This window comes from Mobula hypostoma, chromosome 8 (genome assembly GCF_963921235.1).
Source record: "Mobula hypostoma chromosome 8, sMobHyp1.1, whole genome shotgun sequence".
Classification (NCBI taxonomy): Eukaryota; Metazoa; Chordata; class Chondrichthyes; order Myliobatiformes; family Myliobatidae; genus Mobula; species Mobula hypostoma.
Genome location: NC_086104.1, coordinates 65586073 through 65610287, shown reverse-complemented (window position 1 = coordinate 65610287; position 24215 = coordinate 65586073). Strand labels below are relative to the sequence as shown.

The 24215-nt window shown below is 39.2% G+C and overlaps 1 protein-coding gene across 1 annotated transcript in view; it reads left to right on the top strand.

Moving 5' to 3' along the window:
• LOC134351151 (NADPH oxidase 3-like) overlaps window positions 1–24215 on the top strand; it is a 34484-nt gene that overhangs the window by 1825 nt on the left and 8444 nt on the right. The window contains exons 2-9 of the mRNA XM_063057266.1: window positions 916–1011; window positions 1103–1213; window positions 3899–3983; window positions 5030–5175; window positions 9055–9236; window positions 15927–16056; window positions 22372–22464; window positions 23061–23314. Of these exons, the coding sequence (XP_062913336.1) occupies window positions 916–1011; window positions 1103–1213; window positions 3899–3983; window positions 5030–5175; window positions 9055–9236; window positions 15927–16056; window positions 22372–22464; window positions 23061–23314 (1097 nt within the window). The remainder of the gene's footprint in view (window positions 1–915; window positions 1012–1102; window positions 1214–3898; window positions 3984–5029; window positions 5176–9054; window positions 9237–15926; window positions 16057–22371; window positions 22465–23060; window positions 23315–24215) is intronic.

Genomic DNA, 24215 nt, shown 5'->3' with positions numbered 1-24215 from the left:
GGTTGTATGGTCTTATTTCAGAATAATATTTGAAAATTTTGTTTTAGCTGTTGCATGTATAAGGCACTAAATATAGAGTCTTCAATTCCACTTCAAATAAAAGTGAATCTTTCATAAGAATAAAATGATTAAAGCATTTTCCAAATGGCAGACACTGTCTGATGTGTCCTTGCTAAATGTACCTACTCTCTGAATTTCCTGGAAATTTCATTTGCTAGGGATGAATAAAGACAGGTTGGACAGGTAAGAATGAAACTACAATTCCCAGAATGCACCTTGAATGTTGCTACAGTTTAAGCCACAACCACTAGTTTTGGGTGGTGAGCAAACAAGACACCAATTGTAAGGGAGCAAAGAGCAGATTAGTACAACAGCTCAACAGCATCAATGGCAAACTGGCTTGTGAATGAAGCTCCAAAGCTCACCATATTAGTAAGTTTCGTATTCGTATTTTTAAATTGACAAATATATCTTTAGTATAAAATTGATGCCATAAAATTCTGTGTTTTAAACAATTTATTCAGAAAGTTACATTGCACTACGTTAGTATTATTTAGCTTGACAATATAACTGCTCCCATCTGTTTGGGAAAACTATTTCAGGTAGAATATAAAGGTACAAACCGAACTATTAAGAAATGTATGTAAATTACTGAAAAATAAAAGCTATGTGTTCACATCTTTTTAAACAGTATTCTATCCAGTTGTCCTTTATTTGCTTCAACATATATGATTTGAAGCTGATTGCTAACCTTTCATAATGAGAAATATTTGATAGATTAAGCATAATTGACTAAAATCTTTACTGTAATTTTCTTACCCCTCTCAATTAGCCAGTGAAAATAATTAAGATTAGGTCACATAATATTGTATGTCATTATTTTAAATCTGTGGAGTAAAACTATTTTTCTTGCAGTTGATGTGGTTGGGAATCAATACTTGTCTATTTGGCTACACTTTCTACTTGTATGAGTATGGGGAAGCCTATATTTATACGCGTGCACTTCTTGGAGTAAGTAAAACATTGCTGAAATTTAATTATCTTTAAAAATGCTTGCATTTTATGAGTAAGCTACAGGTATCTTTCTGATCTTTCCTATTAGTCCGCACTAGCTTGGTCGAGAGCATCTGCCACGTGTCTCAACTTAAACTGCTTCCTGATACTACTGCCAATCAGCCGCAATCTCATTTCATTCCTGAGAGGATCATGCAATGTATGTGCTATTTCGTTAAGGTATCCTGGGGTTAATACTACTTGAGATGTATTTTACCCTTTACCTATCAATTGTATCTAACTATGTTATTGTTAAAATTAATTATCACTTCATCTGTAATGATATCCATTTAAATGTTCGAGTGTGAAAAATTAAATATGATCTCTTATATCTTGTAAGTGTTTTATTGGTTGCAATGGTAAGAAATTATGAAAGCTGAACTATACAGTAATTAGACTACATGGTGAAAATTGTACGAGAGTCAGTTAACAACAGAGTAAGTTAACAAACAACAAAGAACTAGCATTTAAGTAATCTTACATATTCTGAGATGGTTGAAATACTTTCCTCTGTTCTAGAAAGAGATTTTGCTTTTTCTTTGTGCGAACTCCAATCATCCTTTTACATCCCAGTGTAAAGGTAACGTGCCGTAAATAATCTGCTGAAAGAACTCAGTGGGTTGAGCAGCAACTGACTGAGAAAGGTAAGTTGAAATCCTGCATCAGGATAATTCCTTTCCACCCGCAGGTGCTCCTCAACAGGCTGAGTTCTTCTGGCAGATTGTTTGTTGCTCCACATTCCAGCATCTGTAGTCTCTTATGCCTCCATAATAAGTAAGATATGGATTACACTACATTCAAAAGAAATTCCTTAAAAATGTATCCTTCATGTACTACCACATGAAAGTGTCAGCTTGGATTATCTACTTAAATCTGGTCTGGTGCTTGAATACATTGCCTTCAACTTTGAGAAACATGAAAATGTAAAGTTGATAGTGGTCATGTCAGATATTTTCATAAATTATTCAGTCCCAGTTTATAATGAACCCTTTCCAAAATGTAAGAACAATGCGATACCAGAAGACCAAATGCCTTCTATGTAAAGATGAGTTCTGTCGCTCAAAAAATACTCAGTATTTCACAAGTGATACATCCACCTTAAATTATCTACATACATTTGGATGCAATGTATAACTCAACTTAGCAAATTATAGAGAGTACCATTTCTGTTCCTAGATACAGTAGAAAAAGTTATAAATACCTGTGGGTAGGAATTCAATAGTTTTACTCTGTCCATTGTAGTACTTACATGAACTTTTAACAAGTGGCAAGACAAATGAAATCTAAAGTGCTCTCCAAAATTGGTAGCTGTTTTTGTCGGTATGCAACATTAGAAATGGCAATATGACTTTTTCTTGTCCAAATGAACAAGGTTGCCTGACCAAAAAATTATCGCAAATTAAGCTGCGGTACCTTTTGATGAGACAACCGTGTTCATCATGTTATTCTATGTAATATAAAATGGATGCCAAATTAATTTTTCTTTGAGTGTGAGGTAGATTAGAAAATTATAGATCTCTGATCTACTTCCTAATTTAGAGCAGTTACTAGAATAGTTTGTTAAAATGAGGGTGATTGAGCTCTTGGACAAACTTGAGCTGATTAGAGAGTACCAATAAAGTCTAGATATGAATAATTAATGTTTAATAAAACTAACTGAAGTTTGCCTGTGTAATTAATGGAGTGTTGGAATATTGCCTGATCTGCTGAATATTTTCTGGTAGAACATCTTTGTATATTATTTACGTGAACTCCCTTAAGACTTTGTAAGCTAGCTAGGTGAAGCAACTTGTCGACTCAAGCAGAGAACTGATTAGAAGTGCAACAAAAGATGAAGATAATACGTCCAAATTGTCAGCATGTGTGCAGTAGAGGATTCATGCTGGGTCTCAATTCATTTTCTTCACAAATAATTTAGATGAATGAACAAGGAGCAAAATAACTGGGCTTACTAATGACACCAAGTTTGATGGTACTGAAATTACAAAGGGATATCATCAGAATAATTCTGTATGTAAAACTGTTATAGACAGACTTCAATATGAAAAAGTGGGAGACTACCCACCATAGATCTGAAAAATATTGAAGCATTTTGTTGATAGAAGGTGTGAGGAACTCAGGAGCAACACAAAAACACTTAGTTTTAAATCTAGAAATCTTTGTGCAATAAGGCCATAGACTCTCCAGGGTCACCTTCAAATGGGAACTTTTAGTAAAGGGCTTGGTAACAATTAAAGTGCAAACTTTATATGTCTGCACCTTGGGGAAGTCAACATTGCAAGCAAAAAAAAATCTGCCCCCTGTCCCTGTGCTTTTCTCTCCTTGCAAAGGGACTTGAATGACCTTTGCCACTCAAACTGAGATGGAGCGAGATCAACTGAAGTAACTTAGAATAATCCAAAAGTTCGGAAGTGTGATTGTAACTTCATTCTCCAAAGGCAAAGCATTTCCGGTGTCATATATTCCTTGTTTGTTCATAGGTGTCAGTTAGGAAAAAGACAGCAGTTTGAATGCTTCAAATAGTGAAGTTTCCAGGGAATCAGAGTTAATAAAATATGGCTATTCTGTGAATAGATAAGAACTGTCATTTTTTTCAGGCCAATGAAGTGATAATCTCACTGCAGATATAGTATTCATGTTGCACTAGTTTTGGGGGAATTTTACATTGGAAACAAAAATCCTAGTCTGAAGTTGGATAAAAATTCAAATTTTCTGAAAGTCACTAATGCACCCAAAAGAGTCCATATGATTATAATACTCCCAAGTTAAGCCAGTATTTAATTTTCCAATAATTTTGAGCAATGTATTCCAATTGGCTAATTTCTGTTTGGGCTTCTTATCCCAGTCTTGTAGAAGTAATATTCGAAGGCAGCTGGATAAAAACATTGGATTTCATCAAGTTGTTGCCTACATGATAATCCTACAGACAGGTAAGGTGTTTGACAATTACCAGAAAATTCATTTGTAGATGTACTAAGTAGGTGCTGTAATAATGAAGTACCTGAGATAAAATTATTTGCTGGTGTTGGGTTGTTTGTTATCTTGAAACTTGGTCCTATTGCCCATGTGTTTCTCCACTCCCTACATTACATTCAATTGCTGTAAAAAAAAACACACTTGTGGTGTATTACCTGTCACATTTATGAACTTTGTCAATGATTTATTGCATTAGTAATAAAATGCAGTAGCATTTATTCAATATTTATGGCATTTATAGTGAGGTAGGCATGGAGCAGGGAAGATACTGCAACAAGAATTACAGATTCTCGATCGGAGTAAGAGCGATACAGCAGGGATTTGGGTGGATGTAGATAGGTTGAGTGAGCTAGGGCATTTTCTTTGGAGTGAACAGGATGAGAGAAGACTTGATAGAGGTGTACAAGATAAAAAGAGGCATAGATCGAGTGGATTGCTGGAAGTGTTTTCCAAGAGCTAATACAAGTGGCCATAATTTTAAGTTGATTGGTGGAAAGGTGGGTGGGGGGCGGATATCAGAGGTAAGTTCTTAACACAGAATGTGGTGGGTGTGTAGAAAGCCCTGCCATGAGTGGTGGTAAAACTAGATACATTAAGGGCATTTAAAGAAGCCTTCGATAGGCACATAATGATAGAAAAATGGAAAGTTATAGGAGGGAAGCTGTAACATTCTGAGTACTTAAAGTGTGCTGTGAAGTATGTTAGGCATATGGAGCCTTATCTTTTCAAGATAACAAAGTCTATTTGCTATAGTATAAAGCAAATCAGAGTACCCTAATTCTTTCTTTAAGGGAAATCTGCAAATTGAGCAATGCTAATAAATAAGTATCCAGGTGTCTTCTCCTCAGAGGTTACTCTGAATCTGCAGCAGAATGCTTGACTTTGCAACATGAAGTCTGGAATGGTTTGTTTTTAAACCATTAGACCATTGTATATATATATTTCAGTTATTCAACTACCAAAAAAGATGTAAATGAAATATTTGTTTTCCATCGTTTAGTTATTCATATAATTGCTCATCTGTTCAATATTGAACGATACCATGAAAGCTATTCACCTGCTGCCAGAAACTTACTGACCCGGCTCTCTAGTATCGGGACGAACTCCAGTGAAAGTTACCTCAACCCCATCAGAACATATGACACGGTACGTTGACTCTAATTTCAATGGAAAGTGAAGAAACAGGATACAAATTTTTACAACTTTATCACTCATTCAATTAATTGGTGTCTTAATTTCACTTACAGTTCTTGTTTCTAGAATTCGTAAATATAGATTATTTGTTTTAAGTTTATTGTGCAACATCTGTGCAGAGTAATATTAAAACTAGTTTTACAAACATTTGTAACTAATTATCAAATTAATCATAAGGTTAGCTGATAAAAACAGTATGTGTTCTCTGCTGGATTTTGCAACAGTGCTAGATCCTTGTTTCATGAAACTAATAATGAGTTGATTTACTTTAGCAAAGTTAAAAATGTCTTTTAAAAGTTTATAGTTGTGCAACTTTCATCTATATCTACCTTTTCTAAAGTGTCAGAATTTATCCAGAAGTAAAGTTTCTATCAGTAACATGGATAGATGCTTCAAATCACTTTGTCAGTAACAGATCCCTATAAATTTAATAGAAATTGTTATCAATATGTTACAGAGTTTAACATAATCCACAATCAAAGAAGGGCTAATTATGAAAGCACTATCATAGAATAAAATGGATTGCTCTTGCATCTTTGCATTTACTGGGAATAAACTAAGTTTAAAAATGGTTTATTTAAATTATATTCAACGATGCTTTAAACTGAATTGCATTTCTATATTCTCTTGAAAAGGTGAACAAATGAAGTAGAGATCAGTTGAAAAAGTCAATCATCTACACTAAAACCAGAAACACTAGGGGAAAAGCTCTGCATCTTTGCAAAGAAAGGCAGTTAAAGTTTCAGCTCTGTGTGACCTATCAATAGAACTTAAAAAGATAGATATGCCCAGTAGGCTAGTCAATGGAAAAAGGAAAAAGAAATGGCAGTCTTGATATAAGCAGAAAGAAAGAGCAATTTATCTGAAGTTGGAGAAATCACCATCAATTCCAGCAGCTGCAGTGTGCTAGTAGAAAGGTGAGGTGGTATCCCTCAGGCTTGCATTAGGCTCATTGTAGAAGTGTAGGAGGCCATAGGATGGTGAGAATCGGAGTGTAATCTTCGAGTCACTCCTGCTGACTGAGCACAGTGTTTTGCATTTGGTTTCTCCAATGTAGAGAAGGCCACATTGTGAACGCTGAATGTATTAGGTTAGACTGGAAGAAGTGCAAGTGAATCGCTGCTTCACCTAGAAAGACTGTTATTACTAGATAGTAATAAGAGAAAAGGTGAACAAATAGGTATTACATTTCCTCTGGTTGTATGGGAAAATGCCATGCGCTGGTTAGTGGAAAAAGAAGAGTAAATTATAAGTCAGTGGAAATAGAAAAGTAAAGGGAGTGATCCCTTCAATAAGCTGTAAGGGGAGGGAAGACAAGATGTGTGATGGTGGAATCATGTTGGGACTGGTGGAAATTGCAAAGGATGATCTGTTGAATGCATGAACTGGTGGAGTAGAAGGCATTATCCAGGGAAACTCCATTCTTGCTCTGTTCAGGAAGAGAAGGGATAAGAGTAGATATACTGTACAGGTAATAGATGAAATCTGGTCAAGGGCTCTGTCCACTATGGTACAGTGGAAGTCACAGATAAGGCAGAAGACTTTACAGAGGGACCTGTGGAGCATGTCTCTCTGTTGGACCAAACGTGCTGGAGATGAAGGAACTGAGAGATTTGAATGGCGACCTTATTGGACTCATGGAGGAAGAAGAATAACCAAGGCAGCTATGGACTAGGCAAATGGGTGTGCTAGTGGAGGGGAACACCTTGGGCATCTGTTCGAGGAAGAAACAAAAGGGTCTCTGATCTCTTGGTTATGGGATGGAGGGGTTTATAGGGGTTATACGTACATGGTGAGATGAACCATTTAAGATCAACGACTTGGAAACTGTCAAAGCAGATAATGGATCTGAAGTGTTACGGATGTAATTGGGAAAGGACTGGACCATGGGGAGAAAGAATGGAGTCAAGGTAGGGAAATGTATATTCAGTGGATGGTAGGTCAGAGTGAGGGAAGGGAATAGGAAAATCAAGATAATCATTGTCCTGGTGACAGTTAGCAATGAATAGATTAATGAATGTATAAAGCCAGGGAAAAGAATGCAGGTGAACTGAAAATGGTGGAGACAGCAGAAAGGGTCCATAGTCTGGAAACTAAAATGTTTATTGTAACTCTTTGTTGGACTGACTAACTTCTTACTTCTCAGTGCCATGAAGTCTCCCAGACTTGAAATGATAACTCTTTCTCTTCCCACAGACTCTACCCAATTTATTGAGTCTTTAGACAAACAGAAGAAAATCTGCAGAATCTGGAAATCCGAGCAACACACACAGAATGGTGGAGGAACTCAGCAGGCCAGGCAGCATCTCGGGAAAAGAGTGCAGTCAGTGTTTCAAGCTAAGACCCTTTGGCAGGACTGGATGAAAAAAATGCTGAGGAGTAGATTTAAAAGGTGGGGGAAGAGGAGAGAGAAACCCAAGGTGATAGGTGAAACCTGAAGGGGGAGGGATGAAGTAAAGATCTGAGAAATTGATTGGTGAGAAAGATACAAGGTTGGAGGAGGGGAAATTTGACAGGAGAAGACAGAAGAGCCTACCAGGGATAAGGTTCCTCTTGTACCCACCTACCACCTCACCAGCCTCTGCTTCCAGCACATAGCTCTTCGCAACTTCCACCATCTCTAACGGGATCCCACCACCAAGCACATCTTTCCCTCCCCCTCACTTTCTGCTTTCCGCAGGGATTGTTTCCTACACAACTCCCTTGTCCATTTGTCCCTCCCCACTGATATCCCTCCTGGCACTTATCCTTCCAAGCAGAACAAGTGCTTCACCTGCCCCTTAACCTCCTCCGTCACTACCATTCAGGTCCCCAAACAGTCCTTCCAGATGAGGTGACACTTCACCTGTGAGTCTGCTGGGGTCGTATCCTGAATCTGGTACACCCGGTGTGGCCTCCTGTATATTGGCAAGACCCAACAGAGATTGGGGGACGGCTTTGCCCGCCAGAAAAAGCAGGATCTCCCAGTGGCCACCCATTTTAATTCCACTTTGCATTCCCATTCTGATATGTCTATCTATGGGCTCCTCTCCTGTTGTGATGAGGCCACACTTAAGATGGAGGAACAACACCTTGTATTCTGTCTGGGTAGCCTCCCACCTGATGGCATCAACATCGATTTCTCAAGCTTCCGGTAATCTCCACCACCCCTCCCCCCACCATTCACCATTCCCCATCCCCTTTTCCCTCTCTCACCTTATCTCCTTGCCTGCTCATCTGCCCATCACCTCCCTCTGGTGCTCCTCCCCCCTTTTCTTTCTTCCATGGCCTTCTGTCCTCATATCCGACTCCCCTTTCTCTAGCCCTGTATCTCTTCCACCAATCAAATTACCAGCTTTTTACTTCATCCCTCCCCCTTCAGGTTTTACCGATCATCTTGTGTTTCTCTCTTCCCCTCTCCAACCTTTTAAATCTACTCCTCATCTTTTTTTTCCTCCAGTCCTGCTGAAGGGTCTCAACCAGAAACGTTGACTGTACTCTTTCCCATAGATGCTACCTGGCCTGCTGAGTTCCTCCAGCATTTTGTGTGTGTTACTGAGTCTTTACCCCATTTCCCACTTTTTTTTTAGATTTCCAGCTATCTGTAGTTCTTTTTTATCTTTAAGGTACTGGATTAACAGATTAAATAGCAGAATAGTATTGAGGGGCGATATATGATGGGCAAATGTGTGTTTCTATTTCTTGTGTTTTTATTATAGGTTTCATCAAATAAAATTGTGTAATTTCAAATGTATCTTATTGCATAAGGTATTTAGCTTGAAAAAAGATAGAAATTGTTATTTATAATGGGTGATTTTGCCCATGTTCATTGAATCCTCTATTAATTTCTAGAACCCTACAAAAGAACTCCTACGTAGCACAGCAGGAGTGACCGGCATCATCATTACTGTGACTCTTGTTCTGATGGCAACTTCGTCTGCACAGACTATTATGAGGTCATTTTATGAGGTGTTTTGGTTTGCACATCATCTCTTCATTATCTTCTTTATTGGTCTCATCGTTCATGGTTCAGGGTAAGTGCATTTTCTACTTATTAAAATATGCCAGCATCAGACATGAATTGTCTACTTATAGTTAATGAACAATGTAGGATGCAATTATAATTGTAAATAAATCTTTATTACAGTTAAATTCATGCACAAAAATATGTTCATAGTACAATTAGATAATGCAAATTATGTATCTGTACGTAAAAGCTTATTAGTTTATTTATAGTGCTGGGAAAGTTGTTTAGATAAATGCACCTTCAAGAAAAATGTGTACTGTGACGTAATTTTACAACTACTGGGGTGAACTGGCAGCAGTTGCAAGGAGAAATGTAAAGGCAAAACCCTGCTATAAATTCAGAGTGAGAGCTGTCACTGCATCAGTCCCTTCACTCTACGTAGAGTCTGATGAAGAAGCCTGGTTGTGATGAGATTCCAAACATGAAAGGAAGTGCACCTCTGTGACATGGATGTGGCGTGGATTGCAATCCCAATTAATTTTAAAGAGGATTTCCAACCAGGAGATTAGGAAGAAATTTTAGTTATTTATTGTTGACCTAATTGTTTTAATTTTACTGGTCTTTAAATATTTTTGCATTTACAAGTTACATTTTTTAAAATATAAAGTAATTGTTTTAACATAAGCACGTTCTGAGTGTAAATTGTGCTGCATTCTAAACACATTCTGTTATTAACATAATTACATAGAAGTAATCTTGTCCATAAGAACTATAACTTGTGGAAAAACTCATCATCTATAACATTGAGTACAATTTGGTAAAACATAAATAGCCTGAATCATAACTTGAAGGTCAGAATTAAAGATTTCTATCTGATGGGTCTCTTTACACCAGTTCTTTGACATTTCTCTCTGGAGCACACTGCTGCTTGAAGGAGATCACAGATATATTCTGCTCCAGGAAAAGACAACTCATTTTCTTTTACTTTGACCAACAGTAAGAGCAGTTGGATTCACAGGGTTTGTAGACTTTATAATTATGCAGGTGTTTTGAGGGCACTTTGTCAAAATCTGAAATTGCTCTTACCATTTTACTATTCCTTCCAATTTTAAATCACCATAGTAAACTAGAAGTTTTCTAATGGACAAGTTTTGCCTTGCTAATCCTGATTTGGAAAAATCCTATAAAGCAGTATGGGAGAGACCAGTACATGAAGGGGTTTCTGTTCAGAGTGATACTTAAGTTAACAAGCCATCAAAAGTAGTATTGTTCACTCTTAAGGGAGGGAAGTCTGTGGTTTAATGTGGATGATCAAAATACTACTTAATTCTTTTCAACAAGTACTGTTTTATTTTCAAGCGGGAAAATGCCCCAACTACGTTCTTTTGGTTTTCTCAGACGATATGTTTAAATTTGGAGAAAATCAGAAGTAATCTTTATGATACTTCAGTTAAATTTGAACAGACCTGGAGATCTTTTATTCAACATTTTCATTTAATGTAATTTTTTTTTCTCTTTGCCCATATTTACATTCCCTTCTTGCTTTTTAACTGTTTTTAATGGAGGTCGGGTTTGAGGACGTGATTGTTTTAAGTTGTTTAAGTCTACTTGATACCTAGTTAGCCATTGCTTTGCTTTTTAGATTAGTTGCACGGTGGGTTTTTTTTGGGTTTTTTTGGGGGTTTTTTCTTCTCTTTATTGATATGTATGGAAAATTAGTATACTATTATATTACCTTATTATTGTATATCTAAACTGCACTGTTTGTACTAACTTTTTTTGTGTATTAATATCTCTTGTAAATTTGTATTGCAACAGTGTATTAATGTCTACATGGTTTACCTTTTGTGTACTAATTCAATAAAAAGATTTAAAAAGAAAAAGGGGGAGAAAAGTTCTGAGGAAAATATTATTATACTTTTATTGTCGCCAAACAATTGGTACTAGAACGTACAATCATCACAGTGATATTTGATTCTGCACTTCACACTCCCTGGATTACAAATATTAAATATTAAAAATAGTTAAAATCGGTACATATTAAAAATTTAAATTATAAATCATAAATAGAAAATAGAAAAACGGGAAGTAAGGTAGTGTAGAAAAAAAACCAAGAGGCAGGTCTGGATATTTGGAGGGTACGGCCCAGATCCGGGTCAGGATCCGTTCAGCAGTCTTATCACAGTTGGAAAGAAACTGTTCCCAAATCTGGCCATACGAGTCTTTAAGCTCCTGAACCTTCTCCCGGAGGGAAGAGGGACGAAAAGTGTGTTGGCTGGGTGGGTCGTATCTTTGATTATCCTGGCAGCACTGCTCAGACAGCGTGTGGTGTAAAGTGAGTCCACGGACGGAAGATTGGTTTGTGTGATGTGCTGCGCCGTGTTCACGATCTTCTGCAGCTTCTTTCGGTCTTGGACAGGACAACTTCCATACCAGGTTGTGATGCACCCTAGAAGAATGCTTTCTACGGTGCATCTATAAAAATTAGTGTGGGTTTTAGGGGACAGGCCAAATTTCTTTAGTTTTCTCAGGAAGTAAAGGTGCTGGTGGGCCTTCTTGGCAGTGGACTCTGCTTGGTTGGACCAAGTCAGGTCATTTGTCTTACTGACCCCAAGGAACTTAAAGCTTTTGACCTGTTCCACTTGCGCATCATTGATGTAAATGGGGTTGTGCGGTCCGCTACTCCTTCTGAAGTCAACAACCAATTCCTTCGTCTTGCTGACGTTGAGGGATAGGTTATTGTCTTCGCACCATGCCACCAGGTTCTGAATTTCCTCTCTGTGCTCAACGAGATACGGCCTACAATTGTTGTGTCATCAGCAAACTTGTATATTGAGTTTGATGGAAACTTGGCTACACAATCATGGGTGTACAGTGAGTGCAGCAGGGGGCTGAGTACACAGCCTTGTGGGGCACTGGTGCTCAGAGTGATTGTAGAGGAGAGCTTGTCCCCTATTTTAACAGCCTGGGTCCTGTCTGTGAGGAAGTTGAAGATCCAGCTGCAGATCTGAGTGCTAAGGCCCAGGTTCCGGAGCTTAGGAATCAGTTTATTTGGAATGATGGTATTAACAGCAGAGCTGTAGTCAAGGAAAAGGAGCCTTACGTATGCGTCTTTATTCTCCAGGTGTTCTAAGGAGGAATGTAGGGCCAGAGAGATGGCATCTGCTGTTGACCTGTTGCTCCGGTAGGCGAATTACAAAGCATCGAGGTTGACCGGTAGGCTGTGGTTGATGTGTGTCATAACCAATCTCTCGAAGCACTTCATAGCAATTGATGTCAGAGCCACAGGTCGATAGTCATTCAGGCATGCCACCTTGCTCTCCTTCGGCACTGGGATTATCATTGCCTTCTTAAAACCTGAGGGGATCTTAGACTGAAGCAAGGAGCAGTTGAAGATGTCAGCAAACACTCCAGCTAGCTTGCTTGCACAGGCCCGGAGAACCCGTCCTGGGACGCCATCTGGGCCCGTCGCCTTCCTTGGATTTATCTTCAGGAAGGTCCTTCTAACATCCTCCTCGGTGACGATGAATCTCGATGCCACCAGGTCCAGTTCATCCAGAGGGAGCGGGACTCTCCTCTTCTGTTCGAATCTTGCGTAGAATATGTTAAGTTCATCAGGAAGAGAAGCACCACAGTTATTAATATTCCCAGCCTTTTCTTTGCGCCCAGTGATCTCATTTAGACCCTGCCATAGTCTACTGGCATCCCTCTGGTTAGCCTGGGCTTCCAACTTGGCTCGATATTGCCTCTTGGCGCCCTTAATGCATTCCGGAGTTCACGCCTGGATTCCGTGTAGCGACTGGTATCCCCGGGCGTAAAAGCCGCAGCTCTAGCCTTTAAAAGGGACTTGACCTCATAATTCGTCCAAAGTTTCCGGTTAGGGAATACCTGGATCGTCTTGCTAGACATGCAATCCTCCGTGCATTTCCAAAATAAAATCCGTGACAACTGAGGCATACTCGTCGAGGTTAGCTGCTGAGTCCTTGAATACTAACCAGTCCATCGATTCAAAGCAGTCACGGAGGACCTCATCCATTTCCTTTGTCCAACACGACACTACTTTTGACACCGTGACCTCCCGCTTTAGTTTCTGTTTGTAAGCCGGGAGGAGGAGTACTGCCTGATGGTCCGATTTTCCAAAGTGAGGTCGTGGGACGGAACGGTAGGCATCCTTGACTGCTGTGTAGCAGTGGTCAAGTATATTCGGGCCTCTAGTGGGGCAGGAGACATGTTGGTATAACTTTGGCAGTGCCTTTCTGAGGTTGGCTTGGTTAAAGTCCCCAGCTGTAATGAACAAAGCCTCCGGATACCTGGTCTCAAGTTCACTGATGTTGGCATACAGTATGTTCAGAGCACACTCGACGTCCGCCTAGGGGGCAATGTAGACCGCTGTCAGTAGGACCGAGGTGAATTCCTGTGGTAGATAGTAGGGACGACACTTCACCAACAGGTGTTCCAGGTCCGGGCTGCAGGAGCTTGTCAGTGCCACCGTGTCCGAGCACCACCCAGTGTTAATCAGTAGGCAGACACCACCTCCCCTCATCTTGCCCAAAGATGCCGTGTGGTCCATCCGATGGATCGAAAATCCCTCCGGTTGGATGGCACAGTCGGAGGTGGCAGGGGAGAGCCAGGTCTCGGTGAAACAGAATACACAGCAGTTCTGCATCTCCCTGCAGTAGGTGAGTCTCCCTTTAAGATCATCCACCTTGTTCTCTGTGGCTTGCACATACGAAGGAAGAATTAAACAATTATCCCGTGATTGTTTTCATGGATGAAGACATACAAAACCTGACTCATCTATTTCTGTCAAGAATTAGGAAATGAGGAAACTAAAACAAAAAATGGTACTGGAGTAGTTGTTGAGCTCGCAAGCTAATAATCACAAGAACCTGGTTGTTTACATTCCAGAGTTTTGAAAGAGATGGCTTTAGACATTTTGTTATCTAAGTTCTACGGATTCTTGAGTTGTCCTGGATGGCTTTAATTATGATCCTCCCATGTTAGAACTAATGGAGAATTACTGACTTATTAGCCTAATATCAATGATGTAGAAAATACTGAGCGCTCTGTTAAGAAGGTAAGGATTGTGCAGAGTCAACATGGATTTTCAAAGGAAAATCATCTTTAATGAATATGCTGGAGTTTTATTTTGAGAAGCTGACTAGTAGAATAGTTGAGGAATGTGGTGTATTTGGATTTTCCAAAAACTGGTTGATCTTTGAAATTTGGAAAGACAGATTTTGGGATAATGTATTGATGTGAATTGAGAATTGCTTATTGACAGAAAGCAAAATATGTGAATAGTTTGTATTCAGGTTGGCAGGAAGTGAATGCAAAGAGGCTTTAAAGGAATATGGGCAAGCTGAGTGAATGGCAGGTAGAATATGAATGAAAAAATAAGGTACACATAATAGAAAAGCTGAGTATTTATCCAATGGTAAAAGATGAGGTGGTGCTGATGTTTAGAAGGACCTTGATGTAGTTGTACATAAATCATTGAAAAGAAACTTGTGAGTAGCTATATTGTCCTTATTTACAAGAAGATGTTAATACAGGGCTATAAATTCTTGTTGTTTTGGGCTAAGAGAGGCATACTTGACATTTGGTCTCCCTGCCTAATAAAGGCGTGCTTGCCATTGAGAATATGCGGCGAAGAATCAGTAGGTTGGTTCGATGAATGGCTGCATGAGGAGAGATTGAGTACAGATGTAATGCAATCTCCAGAGCTTATATAAGAGGAGATCTCATTAAAACCTTAATTCTTAAGGGCATTAGAAGGCAAAATACAAGGAAGATGTTTTCCCTGGCCAAGGAGCAAGGAACACACCTTCAAAATAAAGGCATCTGTTAGTCTTGCGAGACCATGGATCTGCGCCTGGAAAGTCTTCACTCTCCAGGGCGCAGGCCTGGGCAAGGTTGTATGGAAGACTAGCAGTTGCCCATGCTGCAAGTCTCCCCTCTCTACAACACCAATGTTGTCCAAGGGAAGGGCATTAGGACCCATACAGCTTGGCACCAGTGTCATCGCAGAGCAATGTGTGATTAAGTGCCTTGCTCAAGGACACAACATGTTCCCTTGGCTGGGGCTCGAACTCACGACCTTCAGGTAGCTAGTCCAATGCCTTAACCACTTGGCTACGTGCTCACCCTTCAAAATGGTTAAGATATTTAGGAGTAAAGCAATATAAAATTTCCTCTCTCAGACAGCAGTGAACCTTTGAAATTCTCTACTCCATCGGGCTGAGGAAGCTCGGTTATTGTGTGCATTGAAAACACAGATCAACAGAGTTCTGCACATCAAGAAAATAAAGGGATGAGGGGGATAGGATCAAAAGATGTTGCTGAAATATAATATCAGTCATGACTTTAATAAATAATGGAGCTGGCTCAAAAAGCTGGATTGTCTACTTCTGTTCCTACTTCTTGTGTTCTGACGTGTACATTGCTTTACCACAGCAGCCAATAGAAATTATACTGTTATGTTATTAATATGTAAGTCACTTGGTAATTTATGAATTTTCTTCACAAAAATAATTAATTTACCTACATTAAAACTAGTTAACCTAATCTTCTGCTAAATATATTTGGTATCAATAACAACAAAATGTATTAAAGAAAATCCTAAATTTATCAGTGGTTGAAGTAATTTTAAAAATGTTGGGAGTTGTGCATCAATATTTTAAAACATAGTAATTAGTTTTGAATTCTACAATGCTTATAAACAGTAAAGAATTAAATTAGTCATCCTGTGATATAGGCGTATTGTTCGAGGACAAACTTCTCAGAGTCTTCAGAACCACAATGTTACATACTGCAGGGACCACCATGAAGAATGGGGAGACATTCCAGAATGTCCTTTACCACAATTTTCTGGAAATGAACCAGTGGTAAGTTTATATTTTTTAAATCAAGGATCAGTGTGACAGATAATTGTTCTGGATTTGTTAGAAAGCTCCTTTGGTCAAAACACCATGGATCTGTATGATACTAACACGGTGCAATTATTTGCCTCAAAAGTTTTGAGAACGTATTTCACTTCGGTGGGCAGGGCAGGAAAATCAGCCATAAAGTGCTGACTTGTCCAGTGCTCCCTTAACTAATACTCGTAAACCAAGCAGGGTTCGATAACGAAACATTGGATTTTCTTGATAATCTCCACACATTATCTTATTTATTCTTGTTTTTTATATACAATTTAACAGTATTTGAACTCACAACTTCTAGATTACTAGCTAACTACTGTAATTTATTTTACTGAGGTTAGAAATACAGCAAGTGCTTCGGAATGCAAATGTATATTTACCCTCATTACAAAACATTTGGAGTTTAACTATTTAGAGCAAGGGGTTTAGATGGGGTAGAGATTGTTAGGTGTGTTCAGGAAAGTTTCCTGACACAATATGTAGATAAACCAAAAAGAGTAGAGGCTGTACTTGATCTGGTATTGGGAAATGAACCTGGTCAGGTGTCAGGTCTCTGAGTAGGAGTGCATCTTGGAGATAGTGATCACAATTCTATCTCCTTTACCATAGCATTGGAGAAGGATAGGAAGAGAAAGTTAGGAAAGCGTTTAATTGGAGTAAGGGGAAATATGAAGCTATCAGTCACGAACTTGGAAGCATTAAATTGGGAACAGATGTTCTCAGGGAAATGTATGGCAGGAATGTGGCAAATGTTCAGGAGATATTTGTGTGGCGTTCTGCATAGGTATGTTCCAATGAGACATGGAAAGGATGGTAGGATACAAGAACCGTGGTGTACAAAGGCTGTTGTAAATCTAGTCAAGAAGAAAAGAAAAGCTTACGAAACATTCAAAAAGCCAGGTAATGATAGATTATAAGGCTAGCAGGAAGGAGCTTAAGAATGAATTTAGGAGAGCCAGAACAGGCCATGAGAAGACCTTGGCGAGCAGGATAAAAAAAAAACCCAAGGCATTCTACAAGCATATGAAGAGCAAAAGGATAAGACGTGAGAGAATAGGACCAATCAAGTGTGACAGTGGAAAAGTGTGTATGGAACCGGAGGAGATGGCAGAGGTACTTAATGAATACTCTGCTTCAGTATTCACTATGCAAAAGGATCGTGACGATTGTAGGGATGATTTACAGTGGATTGAAAAGCTCTGAGTCCATAGGACACTCAAAGCTGCTGTGCAGGTTGACTGTGTGGTTAAGAAGGCATATGGTGCATTGGCCTTCATCAACCGTGGGATTGAATTTAAGAGCCGAGAGGTAATGTTACAGCTTTATAGGACCCTGGTCAGACCCCACTTGGAGTACTGTGCTCAGTTCTGGTCACCTCACTGCAGGAAGGATGTGGAAACTACAGAAAGAGTACAGAGGATATTTACAAGGATGTTGCCTGTATTGGGGAGCATGCCCTATGAGAATAGGTTGAATGAACTTGGTCTTTTCTCCTTGGAGCGACGGAGGATGAGAGGTGACCTGATAGAGGTGTATAAATAATGAGAGGCATTGATCGTGTAGATAGTCGGAGGCTTTTTCCCAGGGCTGAAGTGTCTAACACGAGAGGGCACAGGTTTAAGGTGCTTGGAAGTAAGTACAGAGGAGGTGTCAGGGGTAAGTTTTTTATGCAGAGAGTGGTGAGTGTGTGGAATGGGCTGCCAGTGACGGTGGTGGAGGCAGATACAATAGAGTCTTTTAAGAGACTCCTGGATAGGTCCACAGAGCTTAGAAAAACAGAGTGCTATGGGTAACCGTAGGTAATTTCTAAAGTAAGCACATGTTCGGCACAGCATTGTGGGCCAAAGGGCTTGTATTGTGCTGTAGGTTTTCTATGTTTCTATTGCTACCTTATACATTACCTGCAGTATTGTGCATTATTTTGTCACCTTACTTAATAAAGCATATACTGGCATTTGAATCAGTCCAGGTATATTGCAATATATCCTGGGCTGAGATGGTTGTCCCATCAGAAATGGCTAAAGAAATTAGATCCACATTTCTTGCAGTTTGAAAGAGTAATCTTTATTACTGGATGAGGGTAACTTAAAACTGATTTGTCTTGGGACTTCTTGCAAAGAGTAGCGAGTCTCTGGAATTCTCTTCCCCAGAGAGTTGTGAAGGCTGCGTCATTGGGGATACGCAAAGAAGAAATACAGTATATTATCAGCAGTCTGGCATTCCAGGGAATGGAGGGTAGTCATGTGAAAATTGATCAAGCATAAACATTACAAGAATTCTATCGTAAGCCTTTATATGAAATGACTAATCTTCAAAGAGCAGGTTGTTACTGAAGCCTATAGCTGCAAGTAAATAATCTAAAATATCTTTTCACTTATTTTTCATGGTGCTTGAAATAAATCGTCATGTTTGACCCAATTTGCATAAAAATAAATTGCTTAATATTTTAGAAATTTTGACACTTGTATGAGAATTCCAGAAACATAAATATCAATTACATTTTTGAAAGATTTGGGAATTGATCATTGTGAGAAATTAGCATAGAAGAGCAGGTAAGGCCTGGGCCAGGTCATCAATGATAGTGGATGGTAAGAAAGGATGAAGGGATTGAGTAGCCTACTTCTACTCCAGTTTTTCGACATACTATGTTAATTGCACATTTCAGACCTTTGAGTCATTTTGGCAAAGTTTATAAGAAACGGTTGTATTTTTAAAACCGGTGTCAGAATGTAAATCTTCACTGTTTTGCCAAAGGCCCACCATCATACCACTTTGCACATCGACTCAACTTTCAGTAGCATAAAGCCTTCATTTTCTGTGCAATTAATTATATTCTATTAATTAGCACCTGTTCATATTCTTATTTTTGCATTCCATGCCAGCTTTTCATTTGCTTTTTGTTCAGTCAATAAAGTGTGAAAGAAAGGCAAGAGTAGATATTGGACCACTAGAAAATGATGCTGCAGAGGTAGTAATGGAGGACAACAAAGTAGCAGACAAACTGAATAAGTATTTTGTATCAGTCTTCACAGTGGACGGAACTAGCAGTATGGTGGAAGTCCAGGTGTCAGAGGGCATGAAGTGTGTGAAGTTACCATAACTAGAGAGAAGGTTGGTTATTGGGAAACTGAAAGGTCTGGAGGTAGATAAGCCACCTGGACCAGATGGTGTACACCCAAGAGTGTTGAAAGAGGTGGTTGAAGAGATGGTAGAGGCATGAGTAATGATCTTTCAAGAATCAGGTTCAAAACTAGGTCCTGGAGTGGTTCCAGAAGACTGGAAAATTGCAAATGTCACTCCATTCTTCAAGAAGGGTGAGAGGCAGAAGAAAGGAAATTATAGACCAGTTAGTTTGGCCTCAGTGCTTGGGAAGATGTTGGAGTCGATTATTAAGGATGAGATCTCGAGGTACTTGGAGGCACATGATAAAACAGGCTGTACTCAGCATGGTTTCCTCAAGGGAAATTCCTTTTGGGAAAGTCTTCTGGAATTCTTTGAAGAAATAACAACAGGATAGACAAAGGAGAATCAGCTAATGTTGTGTACTTGGATTTTCAAATGGCCTTTGACAAGATGCCACACATGAGGCTGCTTAACAAGCTATGAACCCATGGTATTACAGGAAACGCTCCAGCATGGATAAAGCAGAGGCTGATTGGCAGAAAGTAAAGAGTGGAAATAAAGGAAGCCTTTTCCGACTAGCTGTCAGTGACTTGTGGTGTTCCACAGGAGTCTGTGTTGGGGCAGTTTCTTTTTATGTTATATGTCAATGATTTGGATGATGGAGTTGATGGTTTTAATGCAAAGTTTGCAGATGATATGAAGACAGGTGGAGGGGCAGGGAGTTTTGAGGAAGTAAAATGGCTACAGAAGGACTTAGACAGATGAGTAGAAGAGCGAAAGAAATGGCAGATAGAATATAGTGTCGGGAAGTGTATGGTTTTGTATTTTGGTTGAAGAAATGAAAGGGCTGACTATTTTCTAAATGGAGAGAAAATACAAAAAACTGAGATGCAAAGGGATCTGGGAGTCTTTGTGCAGGATTCCTAAAGGTTAATTTGCAGGTTGAGTCTGTGGTGAAGAAGGCAATTGCAATGTTAGTATTCATTTCAAGGAGAAAGGATGTTGAGACTTTATAAAGCATTGTTGAGGCCTCACTTGGAGTATTGGGAGCAGTTATTTCAGAAAGGATGTGCTGAAACTGGAGTGGGTTCAAAGGAATTTCATGAAAATGATTCCAGGATTGAACAGTTTGTCATATGAAGAGTGTTTGATGGCTCTGGGCCTATATTCACTAGAGTTCAGAAGAATGAGGGATGACCTCATTGAAATCTATCAAATGGGGAAAAGTGTTGATAGAGTGGATATGGAGAGGATGTTTCCTGTGGTGGGAGAGTCTAAGACCAGAAGACACAGCTTTGGAATAGAGGGGCGCCCTTTTAGAATGAAGTTGAAGAGGAATTTCTTTAGCAAGAGAGTGGTGAATCTGTGGAATTCTTTGTCACAAGCAGCTATGGAGGCTAAGTCTTCATGTACGAGGGGTGATTGATAAGTTCGTGGCCTAAGGTACAAGGCGTCAATTTTAGAAAACCTAGCACATTTATTTTTCAACATAGACCCCTTCTACATTTACACACTTAGTCCAGCGGTTGTGGAGCAGATGGATCTTGGACCTCCAGAAAGTGCCCACAGCAGGGGTGATTGATAAGTTCATGGCCTAAGGTAGACGGAGATGAGTTATACAGCTCTTGTTTTATTCGCATGCGGTTCAACTGTTTTAGTGATTATGCAGAAAGTTTGAAGTTAATAATTCATCAGAGGTGATTGATAAGGCCTAAGGTAGAAGGAGATGAGTTACTAACTTCAAACTTTCTGCATAATCACTCAGAGTTGAACTGCATGTGCATGTAACGAGAACTGTATAACTCATCGCCTTCTACCTCAGGCCATGAACTTATCAATCACCCCTTGTATGTATAAGGCAGAGGTTGATAGATTCTTGATTGGTCAGGGCATGAAGGGATACAGGGAGAAGGCAGGAGATTGGGGCTGAGAGGAAAATTGGATCAGATGATGTAATGGAGCAGATTCGATGGGCCAAATGGCCTAATTTGTCTCCTATATCTTATGGCCTAAATAGGGATATGTTGAGTCTGTGTAAAGTGGATTGCATGGTTGAAGAACTGGCTTTTGCAAATGAGCATTAGGGCTGTCTTAGGAGCAGAGACAGTTGAGGAAGTGCCCATTTTCTTTTTAGTCCTTTACCTTTTTTCTATTTTATCATCTTCCTTCCATAGTTAAAGTAAAAATCCATTGGGCACAAATGCACAGGAGGACTTTGAAATAGTGAGTATCTGTGTTGTGGCCTACATTACTGTCAAGGAGAGTTGATTAGCTTCATCAATGTGCAATGTCAGGATACATATTGAGATAAGGAACTTGCTTGGGATTAAATACAGTGCACTTCATGTCTGGTTCTTCAGCGCCATATTAGACATAATTGCCACATCTGACATGGCTCCACTTATTTAAATAAGTAACCTGCAGAGAGGGAAAAAAAAACAAAGATCAGTGCTTTTGTTTGCATTCACTTAGTTTATATTAACTATTATTAACATTAATTAATCTTTTAATGAATTTTATCTGTTTATGATATTTAATTTTAGAAATAATTTCATGTTCTTCAATTGTTCCTCATAGTCTGTGATCTTCTGAGACACTTTGAGACAGTGGGGAAAAACCTTCAGGACAAGAAACCCCTCAGGGCAGTCCAAGGTCAGGCTCTGTTGCCTGAGTCCGGGTTGACCCTGAGTCTGCTCCATTCCATGCAGAGGAACACCTGCAGGACATTGGGTTTCTTCAACCTCAAAAGTGTGACCATAGGATGAGTGTGGGAGTATCATTTGAGCGACATGGGATGTCTGGAATGTGATGCCCCTGATTATTCCAGTGTTATTTGAGCAACACGAGATGTCTGGAATGTGATGCCCCTGATTATTCCAGTGTTATTTGAGCACTTTTCAGCTTAAATTGCCTCTTAACAATGAGTTTCGATAATGTATCATTACTAGCCTACCATGAAGGTGATTTCTGGCCCAGCCTTTACAATGTAGTTTGTAGAGTTTGGCTTCTACATATCCTATTTAATTAAAGGTACAACACCAAATGCATTTCAGGAAGGCCCCTGGACAATCGAGGAGAGAAATGAGGCATTCTCTCTCTGATGACCATTTTAAAGCCCGTTACTGCATTTGAATAATTTTATGTACTTTTTTTCAGAGCTGGAAGTGGGTTTTGGGTCCAATCTTTCTAAATATTTGTGAAAGACTGATTCGATTTTTCAGATCCCGTCAAAAAGTAGTGATTACAAAGGTAAAGTTTAATTTGCAACATCTTCATTTTATTCTGGCATACTTATTTATAAACTTGTAAAACTTTTGTCCTCAGAAATTGTCTTAATGCACTCATTGATTCTCAATACTTATTCTTCTCTTCAGTAGGCATCCTCTTAAATTTTATTTTTAGCAGGCAGACTAAGAAATGATAGGTCCATTGCTGCTGATGGCAAGTGGCTTACTGAGTAGTTCCATGATTGATGGGTGTTACTTCTGCACTCTGCAACGGCAGAATGTTACAAGGTGTAACTGACATTGACATATTACCTTTCTTGGTCATAGCGTAATCAGTACATTAAGTTGTGAGATAGTAAACATGCATTTGTAAACCAATAAGAGATCCACTAAAATTAGTGGATCTCATTATTCAGTTCACCATCAAAGCTGAGGCCAAAAATGAAGATGTGGTAAATCAGGAAGTAAATCAAAGGTGAACCTCTACAGTGATTCTTATAAAACTGAGAATTGTTACATCTCTAAGAGCAGATGAACTCACTGACTTTGCTGTGAGAACCCATAAACTCAACATATAAACATTAAACGTAATACTGTATTCATTCCTTTACTGGATAGGTGATTGTACATCCCTCCAAAGTTCTTGAACTCCAGATGAAAAAGCAAGGCTTTAAGATGAAGCCTGGTCAATACATCTTTCTGCATTGTCCTTCGATATCTCACTTTGAATGGCATCCATTCACATTAACCTCAGCATCTGACGAGGACCACTTTAGTATCCACGTTAAAGTACTGGGAGACTGGACAAATGCTCTGTATGATGCCTGTGGAGCTAATCTAAGAGGATTTCGGGAACCGTGGAAGATGCCAAGGTTTACATTTTGAGATTTTCTGAATGTATCTTGTTGCTATCATGATATTTAACATAATTGATGAAAATTTTGGCATGTTAAGTAAATATTAAGTTCTAAGCTCCTCTTCCCTTTTATTTGGTGAACATGTTGACTTAATCTGCAAACAGAATCAAATATCGCTGTGATGATTATACGTTCTAGTATCAATTGTTTGGCGACAATAAAGTATTAAGTATTTTCTTGTCAGTCATCTGCTGCTGAAACACTCATTTATTCTGACTTGATAGTATCAATGGATTTCTCAATGGCTTCCCACATTGTACTCCATAAAGGTCATTTAAAACTCCATTGAAACATCAACTCTGTCCTTGTTGATAACATCTAATAAAATTGAAATGTTTTTTTAACTTCTTTCTTGTTTTCAAATCCCTCCAAGATCTCACTTCTCAATTTTTCTATAATTCCTCCCCCCTTTCATCACAGAATACTCCTGTGCCGAAAATCTGGAATAAAATAGAAAATGTGGAGCACCTACTTTCGGTCTGTGGGAGTGACACTCAGGTTCAAGTGTCTAGAACTTTAATTTATCATCCCACTCACATTCTGGCTCATCCGTTACACCAAGTCTTGCATTAGCATGAGGAAGAGTACCTTGTCTTTCATCTGGGCACATTGCAGTTTTCTGCATTCAATACTGAATTTTCCAACTTACTAACTCATGTTTTCTTTGGCTGTATCAAAACTGTCTATTTCTGCTTGTCACAAACAAGAGAAAATCTGTTGATGCTGGAAATCCGAACAACAAACACAAAATGCTGGAGGAACTCCGAAGGCCAGGCAGCATCTATGGGGGAGAAAGGTCCTGCCGAAGGGTTTCAGCCCAAAATGTTGACTGTAGTTTTTTTGCATACATGCTGCC